Genomic DNA, 19,252 nt, shown 5'->3' on the forward strand with positions numbered 1-19,252 from the left:
GTCCCGAGAAATGGGTAATGGGACATGTGTGTAAACAACGCATTCTCTGTTATGCGGATGATGGAGAGGAGTTTGAGGAGAACATTCAAGATGAGAATTTAGCCGAAGAGAAAACTGATAATACTCCCACGATAGCACTTGCGGTGACTTATTGTCGTTCATGACAATCCCTTTGTTCTTGACGAACTCTATTGTCGTTCATGAATTCACTTTCGTCAAACTGCTGGCGTTGGTAATTGGTGGCGACGCATCTCGTCCTCCTTAACGTGTTAAGGACCGTCCTCCTTAACGTCGATTTCCACACAAAATCAAGAAACGAGATGTCGTCGTTGTCGAGCGCCCAACGTTGGGTCGTTACTTGGACGGCAAAAAGGGGCGGTTGAGCGCGAGATCAGCCTCGTCGGCAACCTTAGGAGATGTTTCTTGTTTGCTACTCAATTGAGCCAAAAGAATGAATATTTCATATATTGATTGAATGAATAAAAAAGATAACAGTCTATCCTATTTATAATGCTACTGACTTAATGAACAAGAAAACAAAGATATAGAAAAAGATATGCTAAATCCCTATAATATCTAAACTAAATAATAATAATAGAGGTTCGTATCAACTCCCCCACGGTTAAAATCCACCTTGTCCTCAAGGTGGGAACCACGAAGCAAAAAGGAGAGTTGAAAGCAGAAGCTTCGGCGAGGCAACTCCTCCTGGATCAAACACACACCGAACAGATGAACGTCTCCCTTCTTCACTTCCATAAAAAATCAACAAAGGAGACCCAACTTTGTCGGAAAAATTCCTTGCCAAATCGAAAAGCTTGTCCATGCCTCCCAGAATGCCCAAGCATGGCATGTCATTACTCGGAGGGATCAACCTTGCATCTTTGTCGAGCGATGTTGATCGATGATTCATACTTGGAACATCACCGACATTCAAATCCACATAGACACAAGCAACTACGGGCAAATCGGTGTAAGCACCATCTCCTTTCTTGCCCCAACAATTTCCAACAACATTTTTGGATGACACTTGAACAACATTGAGTGAGGCTATTATCTTCTCCACTTCACCAATAGAACCATCATCCTCTTTATCTTCTAGCAATATCTCCTCCTTTTCACCAATCTTCTCATCATATACCCCAACGAGCACTTGCGGTGACTCATTGTCATTCTTGACAATCCCTTTGTTCTTGACGAACTCTCCAGGGGACTCGTTGTTTGGAATATCAAGAGGAGCGCCATCATTGTGAACATCGGTAATGTCATTAGGAACATCATCACCGAATACTATCGTGAGAGTATTATCAGTTTTCTCTTCGGCTAAATTCTCATCTTGAATGTTCTCCTCAAACTCCTCCCCATCATCCGCATAACAGAGAATGCGTTGTTTACACACATGTCCCATCACCCATTTCTCGTGACAGTGCCAACAAAGACCCAACCTGGACCGTTCTGACTTCTCCGCCTGGGAGACTCGTATTAGCGGCAGGCGTGGCTGCTCCGGAGTTTGACTGGTCACACGCGCGGGCTGACTGTACAGGTCCCGCGTTGGCTTTTCGGTGGAGTAGCGTGGCTGGTGGGAGGCGGGCTAGACTCGCGCTCTCACCTCCTCCCGAGGGCGAGGTCGGTCCCAGCACGTCTCCGAGCATCGGGGACGGTCAACGGTCAGGTAGCCGCGGTCCTGCTGTTGCGCCGGTGGGTCCCAGCACGTTGGGCGGTGCCGCTGCGTTGCGGTTGTCGGGTAGCGATCAAACCCTAATTGGGTCTGATGATCTCCGCGATCAGATTGGTGGCCACCCCTCTCGATGTAGCCACCGCGGTGTCGGGGCCAAGCGTCTTGCGCGCGATCATTGTACCCGATGGGCTGGTATCTCGGTCGTGGGCGACGATCAGGTGGATCCAAGTGGTGTGAGACGTAGGGTGATTCTGGATCAGGCCACGACGGCGGACGGAGTACTTCCACCCGGCTGCTCGGAGGGTCCCAACTGGTTACACGGCGAGGTTGGGCCAGCTGGTAGGGACGGAATGGTTGTGTGGCCTGAGGGAAGTCGTATTGACGACAGCGATAGCCGGCGTAGTCGTATGACATGTTGACGGACTGAGGCGTGGCTGTGGTAGTTGATGATCGTTTGACTTCGACGCGGCATGCGGGAATCCTTCCCGTCGAGCGTTGCAGAAGTAGTGTTGTCATGCGGCTAGAGCTCGGCGGACAGGCGAGACTCGACAACCAAAGCAGTTGCTGTGCACGGAATATTTTCCGTCGGGCAGCGGTGTAGCTTCGGTTCGAGATGGTGGGAGGGTCAACTCTCAATGAAAGCACCAGTTGTTAAGGACCATCCTCCTTAACGTCGATTTCCACACAAAATCAAGAAACGAGATGTCGTCGTTGTCGAGCGCCCAACGTTGGGTCGTGACTTGGATGGCAAAAAGGGGCGGTTGAGCGCGAGATCAGCCTCGTCGGCAACCTTAGGAGATGTTTCTTGTTTGCTACTCAATTGAGCCAAAAGAATGAATATTTCATATATTGATTGAAAGAATAAAAAAGATAACAGTCTATCATATTTATAATGCTACTGACTTAATGAACAAGAAAACAAAGATATAGAAAAAGATATGCTAAATCCCTATAATATCTAAACTAAATAATAATAATAGAGGTTCGTATCAGGGACACATTTTCATTTCGACAGTTTATGCTAAATGCACAAGGGGTGAGAGGGTACTCTTGTGGGACAAAATGAGGGAAATTTCAGTGGCTACCGAAGGCACGCCTTGGATTATTGGGGGCGACTTCAACACCATTCCCTCGCCGGGTGATAGAGTGGGAAGTGACTCTAACCGACAAGCTGAAATGGTGGACTTTGCGGAGGCTATTGAAGACTGCAGGGTTCTTGACTCGGGCTATGATGGCTCGGACTTCACGTGGGCCAAGAATGGCTTATTTGAGAGGCTCGATAGGGTATTAGTGAATGAATCATGGGCAGAGAGTTTTGAAGCAACTCGGGTTACAAACTTGCCACTGGTTTCTTCAGATCATGGCCCCGTTTTGGTCCGGTGTAGAACCCCACGCACCCACTCCAGGGGCAGCCCGTTCCGCTTCCAAAACATGTGGATTAGACACGATAGTTTCGCTGATCTGGTTCGGGGAGACTGGAGCCAACCGACGGAGGCTGAGGGACTTCTCAATCTTTAGATCAAACTTGGTCGAATTAAGAAAACCCTGAAGGAGTGGAACAAGGTTGTTTTCGGGAATATTCACAACAACCTTAGGGAATTGGAGGAAAAAATCGTGATGGCCCAAGCTGATTTTGAGGAGAGGCCTTCCCCGGAGAATAGGTCGGAAGTTAACAGATGCATTGCCATGTATATTCGGCTACTCAAGATGGAGGAGGATTTTTGGAGACAAAAAGCGACCCTTAGATGGCTTGCGGAGGGCGACAAGAATACCAAATTCTATCAAAGTTGGGTCAAACAAAAGAGATTACAGATGCGCATCCACAAGATCAATGTAGGGGGAGAGAACTTTCGGATGATCTCGAGATTCGGAACTCGGCGGTGGAGTTCCTCCAAAATCTCCTTGCCCCGGGTCCTCTCTCGCTCTTGGAGCCGGATTTGAGCTTGATTCAACGCCTCCCACCTTCACCCGAAGTGGACGCTCTCCCGGACCCACCAAGCGCGGAGGAAGTGAAATGAGCCATTTTTGACATTTCCGGAGATAGCGCGCCAGGGCCGGATGGCTTCACAGCCACCTTCTACCAATCATGCTGGGACACGGTTGGTGGAGATGTTGTTGCCGCGATCCAGCAATTTTTTGGGGGAGCCTTCCTACCCCGAAGCGTCACGGCCACGAGTATTTTCCTCATCCCAAAGAAGCTCACCCCGGACTCGTGGAGCGACTACCGCCCCATCAGCCTTTGCAATGTCTCAAACAAGATCATCACCAAAATCCTCACGAGGCGGCTTACCCCCCTTCTCCCACAGGTTATTTCGCCAAACCAGAGCGGGTTCGTGAAAGGGCGGTTGATAAATGATAACGTGTTCCATGAACTTCCAAGGGGCGCACCGGCCCCCAATGTTGCGGTCAAGATTGATATGGCTAAAGCTTACGACAGAGTCCAGTGGCCACTTTTGATCAAGGTCATGGAAGGAATGGGTTTCCCGGCCAGGTGGATCTCCATGATGGAGAGGTGCGTGGGATCATGCTGGTTCTCGGTCTTGATTAATGGTATTCCGTCAGAGTTCTTCAAGTCATCCCGTGGTCTCAGACAAGGTGACCCAATTTCACCCGCCTTGTTTGTGATCGCTGCGGATTACCTCTCAAAGGGCCCTGGACAGACTTATTTTGGGAAAGAATGAGATGACTTTCAAGGCCTCACGAGGATGTATGGAGATTAGCCACCTTGCCTATGCCGATGATATTGTAATCTTCACTCAAGCGGCGGAAGTACCCCTGAGGCGGCTCAAAGCCTATCTTGATGAATATGCGGGAATTTCAGGACAGCAGATCAACCTCGCAAAAAGTAATTTCTACATCGTCGAGAGACACGAGAGGTGCGCCGACATCATTCAGGCCGAAGGTGGATTTTCTCGAGGTACCTTCCCTTTCCTCTATCTTGGGGTCCCTATTTATCGAGGTGTTAAGCGTACAGATATGTTTATGTTCCTTCGGGAAAAGATTGTTGCGAGAGTCACGGGCTAGGCACACTGTCACCTCTCGTTTGGAGGAAGGCTTACTCTCATCAAGAGTACGCTCGAAGCGGTGCCCCTCCACATCTTCCAAGCCATCGAGCCAACCTCCGGGGCTCTCAAGCAATTGGATCAACAGATGGCTCGGTTCTTCTGGGGGTCAACAAACAAGAGGAAAAAAACACATTGGATCGGATGGGATCAGATCTGCCTCCCGACTTCCGAAGGGGGGCTCGGGGTTCGAAAATCCAAAGAAGTACTCCGAGCCTTCAACATCAAGTTATGGTGGCGATTTCGAGAGCAAAGCTCGCTTTGGGCTAGATATATGAAAATGAAATATTGCAAAAAGACTTCCCCCCTTGCGGCCAACCCCTCCGGGCACAACAGCCCAACTTGGAAAAGACTCATGCGCGCGAGACATCAGGCGAACCCTCACATTAGATGGGTGGTGGGCAAAGGAGAAATCTACTTTTGGGATGACATCTGGGTGGGCGACTCCACTCTTCGGTCCCTTAGTTTTGACGATAGGGGCGCCCACTCTTCCTTGGTCGAGGACTTTCTCATGGATGGCGAGTGGAATGAAGCCAAGCTCCAACAACTCCACGACCAGGCTGGACTACCACAGCAGGTAATATCTCAGATTCTCGATACTCCGGTCATTGCAGGGGAGTCGGACACCCCGAGGTGGTCCCTTTCTAGACTCGGAGAGTTCTAGTTAGCAACAACTTGGGACACCATTCGTACACATAGGCCAAGGATTCAGGGGCTCGAGGACATTTGGAAGGCCGGCCTAACCAACTCTATTGCAATCTTTAACTGGCGCCTCTTGTCGAACCGCATCCCGGTCGATACCAAACTCCAATGGAGGAGGATTGATCTGGCCTCAAAATGCCAATGCTGCCCCAGGAGCCCGAACATCGAATCCCTACAGCACCTCTTCATTCAAGGCCGGGGAGCAACCAGTGTGTGGCGGGAGTTCGACGGGTGGTTCGGGGGTTCGGCCCCTCTCCTTCGGATAAACGACACCATTCCGGATAGGCTCGAGGTCTGGTCACAACGGATGCAACAAGAAGATAGGAAGCATCTCTGCCGAGTCATGCCGTACCTCATCCTGTGGTTCATCTAGGCGGAACGAAACAGAAGCCGACATGAGCTTGTCCAATTCAAACCGTACAACGTGGTGTGGCAAGTTCAGATGTACATCCACAACAACATGGCCAATGGGAACATTAAGTCGAAGCACTGGAAAGGAGTGCATCTGGGAATGAGTATTCCGAGCCAACCCGCCTCAAGGCGGCCGAGACCAATGGTGATGTCGGTCAAGTGGCACCCCCCGAGGGCTCGTGGATTAAAGTCAATACGGATGGGGCATTCATCGAAATATCGGGTAAAGCTGGAGGGGGAGGAGTGGTACGCGACTGGACTGGGAAGTTGCTCGCGGCCTTTTCAACCACCCTCGACGCGCACTTTGCTTTGGAGGCCGAACTGATGGCCGCTCATCACGGACTTGAGCTCGCAAAGGAACTTGAGCAACCCATATGGATCGAGACAGACTCTGAACAAGTTGCCAAATTCCTCAATGGTAAGTCGTGGGGACCGGCACATATCCGCCGGGTCATGGCAGGAATCTTCCTCTTCAAGCGCCGGCACGCCATGCGCGCTTCCTTTATTCCCCGGGAGGGGAACCAAGCTGCGGATATGCTTGCAAAGATGGGCCTCGACCATCAAAGTTTCCTCCGGTTCTCCGCCCAAACAGCCCCAAGACCCCTTAAGGACATCATTTGAATGGAAGAAATGGGAATACCCAACATCCGAGTCAGGTGCAAAGACCATGACTAGTACAGGTGCCGCGGAAGGAAGGACTGATCTTGAGATCATTGGACGCTGGAGAGTACGATGGGGTCGGGCCAACCTGGGCATGTCCCCGTCCTACTCTTATAGTGTATTTGTTCTTGTGGTTTTTGTAAATGTTTTTGGTTCCCTAGACATAGTCGGATTAGCCTTCTTGTACTCCCCCGATTGTAACAAATTTTGTCAGGCAATATAGGGATGAGGGACCCACGAACCCTCCACCGTGAAGGTGTTTGATTAAAAAAAAACATTCAGCGCAGAGTATTATGGAATTGACTGGCAACGCAGCGAGGACGACGGTGTGGTTCCGAACGGAGCGATAGAGATGTGCCGAACAGCGGCAGACCGTAGCAGTGGCTGTTGCGGCTGCTCATGACGGACAGCAGCTATGATGACGGGGAATTACACTAGGCAGCGGCGCAAATTGTGTGAGAGAGGTAGGAAGGAATTTGAGTTTCTCTGATTTTAGTTTGGAAATTTGTGTGTGTGTCTGTGAAATCTTCATTTTGGTTGTTGGCGAAATTGAGGGATTTTGAGTGTGTTCATTGTTTGAGATTTACAGTAGAGAGAGAGTTGAGGGAGAAAAGGGGCCGACGAATTTTAAATCTGGAGTATAAATTGTATTCTGATGAAATCCTTTAATATTTGACTCTTAACATATATTACTTTAATACATTGAGCTTGATTTAAAAATCTAGTTGAGGGAGTATACAGTACATGTATTTTGGAAAAAAAATCTAGTTGAGGGAGTATACAGTACATGTATTTTGGAAAAGGGAGTACATAACTTTAATTATTATAATTCTTATGTTCTTTTGATGTTTGTTCTAAAATAGAGGGTGTGTTGTACGTGTAATTGGAGTGGAGTATTTTGGGTCAGTAGTTATCTAATTTGGACTGGGGAGTAATCGTTTCACTTCCTTTCTTTTTGGGGCTGTCGGAATTAATCGGATTAATCAAGTTTTTGATTGGAATAGAAAATGCGATCCTACCCATGAAAATAATCGAAGTCTTAGGATGCATGCATCTTATTTATTTACTTGATTCATTGTGTTGATTTATGTGTTATTTAAATGCTAAAGGTGATTCCTTGTAAGCGATACGTGATATCAAGGGAAAGGAAATAATTTCGGATTAAGAACTTGAGGTGGACTTTCTTTTTAAATAAGGGCTATGCCCTAAGTATATTTTTATGTGAAAATGATATGAATATTTGTCATGCAGTATTTTGTTTTATTCTATGGAACCTATCTGATGTGGCTTTTGCCATCTATGGATAATCAAATTCGGGTCTGACTAGAGAGCGAGTCCCTACTCAGGCTAGTATACACCAATGGGGACCGTGAGCCGTCTTTTGGGTCGACCGGTCTAGTGACTTGGAATGTGGCCACATTCCTTGTCATCAATGGATTAGATATGGTAGTCATCTATGGGAAAATGATTGCAGTCACAAATTTTTACAATGGAAATTATTTTAGTGTCTTGGGAATTTCTAAAGTTAAACCCCAAGGTCACTCAATGGTGACATGATAAATACTTTTTATAAAATGTTTTCGGCATGAGTCCACTGAGTGCATCAAGTACTCAGCCCTGTATTTTTTTTAAAAATTTGCAGGTTGAGCGTGACGGATGTGGTGGGTGTTGAGCAAGACTGTTGAAGAAATCTAAGTATTTAGAATGTGTCATCATGTCTTCACACGTGGCATATTCATTCTCTCAAATGCTTCCGCTAAGTAGTTGTCCTTCTTTGAGTCCTTGTATCGCTGAGATAATATCCATTTTTGAGTTGTTGATTGTTGAGATACTCTGATTTTATTGGAGCTATTCCCTTTTGTTTCGAGCAATGGTCGAGTTGTGTTGTTTTCCCCTTTCTTCCCCGCCTCTTCAATCCTCCCCTAGTCGCGATCGACCGTGTTTTCTATCCTTAGAAAATGCGGGCGTGACATCATCGTTCCATTTTAAATCTAACAACATAGATGGGCCTTCAACTTCGTTGTTTGCACATTTGCGGTTCCTTAGAAAATAGTAATTTAATGGGAAGCGCTTAATTAAACGTTACACTTTGGTATATTTTCACATTCTATATAAATAGCAAATCAGATACCTAGAGATAGTAAATATAATGATTGTGCATATACTATTATATCTTTCGCCTAAATAGTATAAAATCAAGTTTATGCACTTACATAATTCCTTCACATTAATATAATTTATAATCGAATTTATATTGATACTCCCTTTGTCCCATTAGAAATGAAACATTTTCCTTTTTTTGTTTGTCCCATTAAAAATGAATCGTTTCCTGAAATGAAAACAATACTATATCTATTTTTTCATCTCTCTTACTTTACTTTCTCTTCATTAACTCACAAAACAACACTGCATAAAATCTCATGTCAGAAACCAAATGTTTCATATTTATTGGGACGGAGGGAGTACTAATTAGTGGTCCACGTGACCGCGCAAAGTATTAACAAAAATATATGAGTTGGTTCCAGTAAAAATTCAAGTTCTACTTATTAATTTAAAAAGAAATGAAAAATAAAATAAATAATATATTTTTTTTTTGTTGTTTCACAACATCATCACCCTCAACCACAAATCTGCAACATCCAATTACATGCAAACAAAGCTACACCCTACAGCTAATAACAATTAACAACTGTTTATCCACTAATCACAGCTTTACTCACAAAAATTAACAATATAAGCTTTATCGATCATCAACAAGCCAATAACAATTTAGATGTACCGTTGGTGATCACGACATTATATTGGAGAATGTCAACTTCTTGCCAACGATTAATAAGAGCCATTTATCCTCCATGGTATTTCTATTGGCTGCTCATCCCAACGTGCTCCTCCAACTCCAGAGGACATAATTGTGTGTGTTTTTTTCCCTCCGAGCGCACAACTCTTGCTTGTACAAGTTTCTTCCACATCAAGTAGCTGTTGATGCCAGAAATGAGCGAATTCGCTGCAGCATTTCTGCTTTCACTGAATCAGGTACAGAAGCTCTTCCTTTTGGAGTTATGACTTTGACAAGTTCATGGACTGTTACAGTATCCCTTCCCTTCTTCCTTGCAAACTCCCTGCAGAGGGCTTTCATCTCATCTTTCCAGCCACATTCCACAAGCCTCTCCACTAATAATTCCTTCAGACGCTCTTTTTCTCCGCTCTGCACTAACTTCAAATCGACTATTTCTTGAAGACTCGGGGTGGATTGCCCGCTCCATTTCTGCATCTGGAGTCGGGTGGGGTTGAATTGACGCGTTCCGTCTTCCCAAATAAAATAAAATAAAATAAATAATATGAGAAACATAAATGAGGGAATACATAGTTGCGTGAGAGATGCATGTATATACTAGTATTTAAATCAGAAAGGGAAGATATGTTGCATTTCGGATTCTCTATGATTATAATTTTTGTACTTTTGACGTAATAAGAATAATACATAAACAAGAGAAATCATTATTGGAAAACCTATGTATACCTTTTTATAATTATACTTTAAAATTGCTTTTGGTTTTTATGTCAACCAACTGACCCAGGAGACATGCAAAGACTCGCAGATTGATCAAGCGGCAGAAGTCTAACTGGTCAAGGAGACACCTAAAAATCTATCCAAGTGCCGTCGAGTGAGCGAACCTAAGAGGATTTCAAAGCCTTAACCCACAGTACTATTAACTAGTAAAGGGAAGTAAGGGTCGAATCCCACATGAATGAAGGTGTTACAACATGTGTTGTGGACATTTGCTGCTGCCACGCAAACTGAGTGGGTTAAGTTTTTAGCTACTTGACTAAGCGGGCTAAAGGAAATGTATCTAACTAACCAACTGGATTAAACTATGCGAAAAGGCGACTAAACTGCTACTACTCCTAACTGATCAATCGGACTTGACAAAAATGGAATTACGCTACAAAATAGAAAAGTAATGGGGACCACTTTCCTAATTGACGTACTGATGGAGACACACCCAAACTGATCTACAAGGACAAGAAGATGGATCCATTGATCATTCAAAGTGGGCCAATTACAAGAGCTAGAGCTAAGAAGATAAAAAAGTCCATGTTGCTTTTAGTTGCTGAAATAAAAGCCCAATTCCAAGACCATTCTACATTGGGCCAAGTGGTGAATATTATTCAAGTTAGTGGGCAGCCCAAGGCATGAAGTTTGGAGTCACTACATATCACATTTTGGAGGCCCAAATTGATGATACATGATGCATTTTTGTCCAAGTTGGAGTAGTCAAAATGAAGGGTCTTTTTTAGTTACATTTTATGTTAAATAAGTGACTTTAGATGTAATAGAGTTACACCAAAGGTTTAGGAGTTACTTTTCTTTTATTATGAGTCATTTTAAGTGTCTTAAGTTGTACTAATGATGTGAGACTTTCAAGAGTCCATTGTAGCCTATAAATAGGCTTGTAAGCATGTCATTTGAGGACACCATTGATCAAATACGAAAATAGACTTTGTCTTGTGAGTTGAATTCTCTTTATAGAGTTTTTCACTTGTTTGGAACTTATCAAGATACTTTGAGCAAGTTCTTGTGGCATTCAATCATACCAAGGTTCTTGGCTGATCATATAGCCAACGGGTCGAGGTTTTCCAAGCCCTGGAAGTGGATCAAACCAGATTATCAATCAAGGGAGTCCGCTGCCAACCCTTATACGTGGAGTTCTTGGATCAATATATCCAACGGGTCCTTGGTCGTGTCCCAATATATATCATTTGGTATCACGAGCCAACTGGTATTGATCTATCCTTAGTTTTATCTTACATTGTTTATCTTTCATATCCTTGAAAAAAAAATGAAAAAAAACCCCAAATACATATTTCACCTCATAATTTTCTTGACCATTTCCTTTCATCCTTCATTCAAGGGCTGAAGTTTGGTTGGTCGTTATTAGTTCTTGTTTGTTCTTGATTTGTTTTTACTTTTGTTATCTTTGCAAAAGAGAGAGTGGTAAAAGGCATGAGTGGTGAGATTATTTGAGGGGAGGTAAACGCCGACGAGTGATATACACGAGTGTTTTGTGAGGTTTATTTTTGTGTGATACACGAGTGAACTGTGAGGATGGATTCTACTGATGACAATCAAATTGATCCTACGTTTAAAGCCATGCAACAACATTTTAGAAGGCTTGGACGTATTCTGGAAAGTGTTTCAGAGCGCTTTGAGAGGCTGGAATTTCAAGCAAATGCAAATAATAACGAGGAAGAAGATAGTGGAGGAGAGGATAATGCTTCATATAGGCACTCTTTGAAATATAGGGATGAGGGACCCACGAACCCTCCACCATGAGGGTGTTTGATAAAAAAAAAAGGATAATGCTTCATATAGGCATCGAAATGAGAGACATGGAAACGGTAGAAGATGGCGTACAAATTAAGTTGATGGTGATTTGAGAAGCATCAAACTGAAGATCCCAACATTCCAAGGAAGGAGTGACCCCAAAGCTTATTTGGAGTGGGAGAGAAAGGTGGATCTCATCTTTGAATGTCACAACTATTCCGAGGAGAAAAGGTTAGACTTGCTGCTATTGAATTCACTGACTATGCTACAGTTTGGTGGGATCAATTGACAACCAGTACAAGGCGATATGGAGGAAGACCAGTTTCGACTTGGGAAAAAATGAAAGGCATAATGCGTAAGAGATTTGTACCTTCTCATTATTTTCGTGAATTGTATCAAAAATTACAATCTATGAAACAAGGTACTAAATCTGTTGATGAGTACTACAAAGAGATGGAGATTGCTATGATTAGGGCAAATGTTGAAGAAGATAGAGAAGCAACCATGGCTCGATTCTTATGTGGGCTGAATAGAGAGATTGCAAAATATTGTGGAGCTTCAACACTATGTGGAGTTGGAGGACATGGTTCATATGGCCATGAAGGTGGATGGATAACAATCCAAAAGAATTTTTCAACAAGTTCTAATTCTTCAAGGACAAAAGAGTGGACTTCATCCAAATCCAATTTTGCGGTAGCTTCTAAACCTCAAAATGAAGAGTCGACATCCAAGTCCAAAGAATTTGAGAAGGGTAAAGGTATTTCTGCTTCTACTGCTACTCGAAATAGAGATATCAAATGTTTTCGTTGTCAAGGTGTTGGACACATTGCATCTCAATGTCCAAACAAAAGGGTGATGATTTTGAAGCCAAATGGAGAGATAGAATCTGAAAGTGAACGTGAAGATGATGATGAGGAGGAGGATAAACAATTGGAGGAGATTGGACCAGAACGTGGAGAACTTTTGGTGGTTCGAGGGCTCTAAACATGCAAAACAAAACGATTATCAACAAAGGGAGAACATCTTCCACACAAGGTGTTTGGTCCAAGGTAAACTTTGCATAATGATTATTGATGGTGGTAGTTGTGCAAATGTTGCAAGTTCTGAAATGGTGGACTGCCATCGCCGCCGAAAATGACAATTAGATTCAAGAAGAAGCGCGGCCACGTCAGTGCCGGGCACGGTCGTATCGGCAAGCACCGCAAGCATCCTGGAGGTCGGGGTAACGCTGGAGGAATGCACCACCACCGCATCCTCTTTGACAAGTACCATCCCGGACACTTCGGCAAGGTCGGTATGAGGTACTTCCACCGCCTCCGCAACAAGTTCCACTGCCCGACCATCAACATCGATCGCCTCTGGTCGCTGGTGCCGCAGGAGGTGAAGGACAAGGCATCCAAGGACAACGCTCCGCTCATCGACGTCACTTAATTCGGCTACTTCAAGGTGCTGGGGAAGGGACTGCTGCCGGAGGGGAAGCCGGTCGTGTTGAAGGCCAAGCTCGTGTCGAAGAATGCGGAGAAGAAGATCAAGGAAGCTGGTGGCGCCGTTGTGCTCACCGCTTAATTAGGGTTTTTCCCCCAATTTAATTTTGCCTCTTTTTATTTATGTTTTATGCAATCGGTAATACTTATGATATTGCTAGTCGATGCACTGGTAAATTGCCTACATTGAAAACTATGGATTTGTGTTACGTTTTATGTGATTTTGGGATATTTCAGAGTAATGCGTTTTTATATTTGATAGCGTGTGTTAATTAGAATTAAAAAAAGTTCTGAAATGGTGGAAAAGTTGAGCTTAACAACGGAAAAACATCCTAATTCGTACAAGCTACAATGGCTTAATGAATGTGGAGAAATTTGAGTGACTAAGCGAGTTCTAATTTCGTTTTCAATTGGTAATTATAAAGATGATGTTCTTTGTGATGTTGTGCCAATGCAAGCAAGTCACATTCTTTTGGGGAGGCCATGGCAGTTTGATCATAGGGTGACTTATGATGGATTTCACAACCACTACACCTTCAAGCACAACAACAAGTCTATTATGCTTGTTTCATTGACACCTCAACAAGTTCAAGAGGACCAACAGAAATTGTCACAAGCAAGGAGAGCTCGTGAGGTTGTGAGAAAAAAAAGTGAAGGCATTGAAAAAGAGTCGAGTGAAAAAAAAGAGTCGAGAGAAAAGTAAGAATGAGAGAAAAAAAGGTGAGGGCATTAAAAAAGAGTCAAGTGAAAAGAGTCCGAATGAAAAAAAGAATTTTCATTTGAGAGCAAAAGAAATAAAGAGTGCAATAGTTGAAAGAGAGAGTGTTTTCATCTTAGTGTACAAACACTCTTTGTTTACCACTAACGAATTGAACACTTCTTTGCCAAGTACTTTTGTGTCTCTTTTACAAGAATTCGAAGATATTTTTCCTGTGGAAGAATCAAGTGGATTACCTCCATGAAGAGGTATTGAACACCAAATTGACCTTGTTCTCGGGGCAGTTCTACCAAACCGACTAGTGCCTATAGAGCCAATCCCGAAGAGACCAAGGAAATTCAAAGGCAAGTGCAAGAGTTGTTGGACAAAGGAAAAATCCGTGAGAGCATGAGTCCATGTGCTGTACCGGTAATTGTTGTTTCTAAGAAAGATGGATCATAGAGGATGTGCATCGACTGCCTAGCAATCAACAAAATCACGGTAAAGTATCGTTATCCTATTCCTAGGCTAGATGACATGCTTGATGAATTGGTCTATGTGGGCAGCATTGGCATTTGGACGCCAATTCCATTCGTCTCCATTGTAGCTTTGTATCCACCGGAATGCGGTTGGAGAGTAGTCGCCATATAAAGATGGCAATAGATGATGTGAGACCCGCTCTCCAAATGTCATTCAGGCCCTAAACAATCGGCCTTTGGCTTCTCAAGGTCTCCCATGTAGTAGCTAGCGAGAACTCTCCATTAGGTGATAACTTCCATCTTGGCACATCCGGCCCGTCCGAGATGATTGGTGTATCGAGAATCCTCTGGACGATATGTTGTGCTAGGCCGGCTTGTGCTTGAAGGATCCGTAACTTAGTCTCATCCCATGCACCATCAGTAATATAATCCGCCACGCGCTCAAGAGGACCTCCTCTATCGGCAAGGCTAAGTTCTCTTAGGGGAAGCTCTCCGAGCCATAAGTCGTCCTAGAATAGCATCTTTCCTTCTCCCACAACCCATCGAATGTGCGGTTGAGCCTGGGCCCGGGCCTTCAAAATCCTCTTCCAAGTAGGGCTGCCCCTCCCCATGGTTTTAGCTGTGAGTGGAGAATCCTTATGGCAATATTTGGCCATCATGTACGTAGCCCAAAAGGGAGTTTTGTTCCCTAAACCGCCACCACAACTTGATATTAAAAGCTCGTAAGACTTCCTTGATCTTCCGAATGCCCAAGCCTCCTTCGGCTGTGGGTAGGCAAACCTGGTCCCAACTAATCCAGTGTGTCCTTTTCTTCTCATTAGTTGACCCCCAAAAGAACCGAGCGATCTGCTGATCCAATTGCTTGAGGGCACCACCCGTAGGCTCAATAGCTTGAAAAATGTGTAGGGGGATCGCTTCTAGTGTGCTTTTAATCAAAGTGAGTCTCCCCCCAAAGGAGAGGTGACGATGGGCCCACCCAGAGATCCTAGCTGAGATTTTCTCCCGGACGAACAAGAACATACTCGTGCGCTTCATCCCCCGGTAAATAGGGACTTCAAGGTAAAGGAAGGGAAACGTACCTCGTGAGAAACCTCCTTCGCTTTGTATTGTGTTTGTCCAGCCTTCATGAGCCTCGGCAATATAGAAATTACTCTTGTCGAGGTTGATTTGCTGACCAGACACCTCGGCATAGTGATCCAGACAGCCACGAAGCCTCCGAAGGGGGTTCACGGCCGCTTGCGTGAAGATAATGATGTCATCCGCATAGGCGAGGTGGCTGATCTCAATACTTCCCCGGATTGCTTTGAATGTCATCTCTTTGTTGCCAAGGATGAGTTTATCAAGTAGTCTCGAGAGATAGTCCGCCACTAGAACGAAGAGGGCGGGGGAGATAGGATCCCCTTGCCTTAGTCCACAGGTGGATTTGAAGAAGCCTGCCGGCGCCCCATTAATAAGAATCGAAAACCAACAAGATCCAATGCACCTTTCAATGAGCGTCACCCATTGTTCGGGGAAGCCCATGTGCTTAAGGACTTTTAGGAGGAACGGCCATTGGACTCGATCATAGGCCTTAGCCATATCAATCTTAATTGCAACATTAGGGACCGGGGTTTTTTAATAAAAACACCCCAAGGGGTGGAGGGTTAAGGCAGACCCACACCTGTGCATTACCAAAAGCCATTTGCAACAACCATACAAACACCGAGTCGCCCAAAAGTGACGACTCGCCATGATAATTAGAGTACAACGAGGGCCTCCCTAACAACTAGAGTCGTCATCTATATACTCTCAAGAACCCTATTACACTTTTGATGCAACATGTGCATCACCAAAAACCTTAGTCCATCTCCTAATTAAGGCCCGCGATAGGGATACCTCCGCAGCGGACGCACCCTCCTGGGTCAAGGTCCTCAATGAAGCCTTCCATCTCCCGGTTGGGGGGCCCACATGCTACACTCATTGAGCCAGTGCCCGACTCGTTCACACCTGATTTATCAATCCCAAATGTCACCGTAGCAACATTCTCCTTCAAATGCCATGAATCAATGTGTTGCGCTTTGATGTACACATCGCCCTCATGTACCTTGCCTTTCCTCTTTCTCGAAACCAATTGGAACCCATCATCATCCACACGTGGTTGACTCCTGCTAGCCTCTTTAATCTTTGACGGTTCTGCATCCGTTGATCCCTCCATGTTCTTCGTTTGGTCGGTACATTCTTTAGCCTTGTTCGGATGCCCACTAGTTGATGAGGTGCATGCCCAAGTATCCGCCTTTGGGCGCCACTCTTGGCGGGTGATCTTGGGGACGTTGCTCGAGTAAAATGCCTTGGTTGGTACTCGGCGATCCCTACCTCCACCCCGATTCTTCCTTCCCGAAGCATGACAATCTTCTTTCACGTGCCCAACATGTTTACAATTTGCACAAAACAAAGGGATACGGTCCCATGCCACTTTGTACCTTGAATCTTTACCTCGGATATTGAGGATGATTTCTTCCGGCGGGGGGATCGAAATGTCAATCTCCACACAAATCCTAGCAAAGGAGAGCCGGCTTTGATGGATGGTGGCATGATCGGCTTGTAGTGGCTTTCCTAAGAGATTACCGATTGCCATGATGGCCGATTCCTCATAGAGATGCGCCGGGATGCCCATGATGTTGCACCAAACGGCAACAATCGGCGACTCGGAGAATGTATCAAAGTCCGGCGCCCATTGGAACACCCTCATCGGGTGAACATCAACATACCAATTCGGGCTCCCATTAGGACCATTTAACACCTTAACATAGTCGGCAATCTCATGGAATTGGATTAAAATATGCTTGGCATTCAAGTATTTCCAAGTAAATGAACCAACTAACCCCAATCCTCCTAGACTTTTTTGTATTTGGTAAGTTGATGGGAGCGAATGGGAGAATTTTCCAACGACGGCTAGCCCTAGCTTCTCCGAGAGGTAATCCGTTTCTAAGTCGGAAAAGGAGAGGGATGGTGTACCTTCAAAATAGCCGGCTATCCCCAAGGCTTTGATCTTGGTGGCATCCAACGAGATTGGCTCGGCTTTTTGGAATTTTTGCGTGGCTGGTGCTCCTTCCACGGACCCCATCCCCACGCGAGATAGGGATTCTTTCGCCTCCTTCCACGCTCCGGCCGGCGGCACCAGCTTTTCTGGGGAGAATTCCGGCTGTGGTGCATCGGGAGGCCGACCCCCTTTGCGTTCACCATTGACTAGAGGTGGGAGGGAGGGGTGTGTGTAACATGGGGTTGAATTTGAATTCAAATTGTCACTTACCAAAAAAGGGCCAACACTTACTTCCCCATGCAAAGTAGAATTCGGCCTTTCCTCCATTTGTGGGTCACATGCATCCACTTCCTCACATGTCACCCCCACACCAAGACAAGGGTTCACATGACCTCTTGTACCATCCACATGAAGAACGTTGACCAGCACCTTCTCCTTGTGTGGAACATCACGATCCCCACTGGCCGGCGCCGGCCAAATTCCAGCGACCTCCTCGCAATCGGGTTCCTCCATTTCACACATTGGCGTGCTCCCTTCCTTAGACATTTGAGCTAGTGAGTTCAACATCTCCCGAACAAGGGCTTGCTCAGCCTCCGGCGACCTCCTCCCTTCACCATGGGGCTTGCCGACGAGTCCATCAACCATTTCAAACGCCATCTTCTTCTTAGCCCGACTAACCTCCGAACCAGATTCAAGACCGGCTCCTTTGAGGGCTTGTCGAGCTTTCTCCGGGTGGGGCGTGCCAACCCTTTTGGTCTTAGGCCGTGCAAGCGAACGAAACTTCCACTCCGGCGAGGAAAGGGGCTGCATCGTGTGTATCAAGGCCGCGGCCTCTTCCTCCGGCTGCTCACCACCGGACTTCACCATGTGTCGGATGCAACAATCACGTTTCGCCTCCCTCAAAGGGGAAGAAGGGAGAGTGGACAAATTCTAGAGAGAAGGGAGAGCTTCTCTCTCTACTACGTATTGGGTACATTGAGAAGCCTCCCTTTGACAAACCCACTTTGATTCGGTGCGACAACACAAGGGAGAAGTGGGGCAAGTCACTTCGTGAGGACTTTAGTAATCACCTTATTGATCATGTTGCACAAGCTAATTGGTCTGTAGTCTCCCCAAGTCTCGGGTATCGGCTTCTTGGGGATGAGAACTATACTCGTGGCCGTGAAGCTTCGAGGGAGGAAGGTCCCACCGAAAAATTGCCTAACCGCATCCACCAAATCTGGTCCCACAATGCCCCAACAAGCTTGGAAGAATAATGCCGAGAATCCATCCGGGCTCGGAGCACTATTGGCCGAGATGTCGAATACCGCTCGTTTCACCTCATCCGCATCCGGAGGCTTCGGGAGGTCCGTCAAACGCTCCGAGGGGGGGAGGCGTTGTAGGAGGCTTAGGTCCGGATCCGCAAGTTCCAGATAGCTCGGGGCTAGGAGGTTCTGAAAGAACTCAACCGCCGATTCTTTGATGGCCTTGTCATCTGTGAGTTCACACCCATTAGTGTTGATCTTGTGGATGCATAGCCGGATCTTCTTCTGCTTCACCCAGCTTTGGTAGAACCTAGTATTTTTATCCCCTTCTTCTAGCCAACGGAGGGCCGCCTTCTGCCGCCAAAAATCTTCCTCCATTTTAAGAAGTAATATGTACTCGGCAATTTGTTTGTTGACCTCCGTTCTATTCCGGGCCGAGGGGTCACCTTCAAACTCCGCTGGTGCCTCTGCAATGTTTTCTTCACAGGTTTTT

The 19,252-nt window shown here is 45.7% G+C and overlaps 1 protein-coding gene and 1 pseudogene across 1 annotated transcript; one reads left to right on the plus strand and one right to left on the minus strand.

Annotated features, from left to right (window-relative positions):
- Positions 1 to 12,970: 12,970 nt before the first annotated feature.
- On the plus strand, positions 12,971 to 13,490 carry LOC121774766 (annotated as a pseudogene).
- Positions 13,491 to 14,717: 1,227 nt separating this feature from the next.
- LOC121774365 lies at positions 14,718 to 16,017 on the minus strand. Its single transcript, XM_042171255.1, has 2 exons — positions 15,277 to 16,017; positions 14,718 to 15,005 (listed from the first exon to the last, which is right to left on the minus strand). Exons 1-2 carry the CDS (start codon positions 16,015 to 16,017, stop codon positions 14,718 to 14,720), a joined length of 1,029 nt encoding a protein of 342 aa, XP_042027189.1.
- Positions 16,018 to 19,252: the final 3,235 nt, after the last annotated feature.

Source organism: Salvia splendens, chromosome 17 (assembly GCF_004379255.2).
Source record: "Salvia splendens isolate huo1 chromosome 17, SspV2, whole genome shotgun sequence".
NCBI lineage: Eukaryota > Viridiplantae > Streptophyta > Magnoliopsida > Lamiales > Lamiaceae > Salvia > Salvia splendens.

Excerpts from the sequence above, each read along its gene's own strand:
- LOC121774365 (XM_042171255.1), bottom strand. The coding sequence starts at position 16,017 with ATGGGCTTCCCCGAACAATGGGTGACGCTCATTGAAAGGTGCATTGGA. Across the intron at positions 15,006-15,276 it reads ACTGGATTAGTTGGGACCAG|GACGACTTATGGCTCGGAGA; the intron begins GTTTGCCTACCC and ends ATGCTATTCTAG.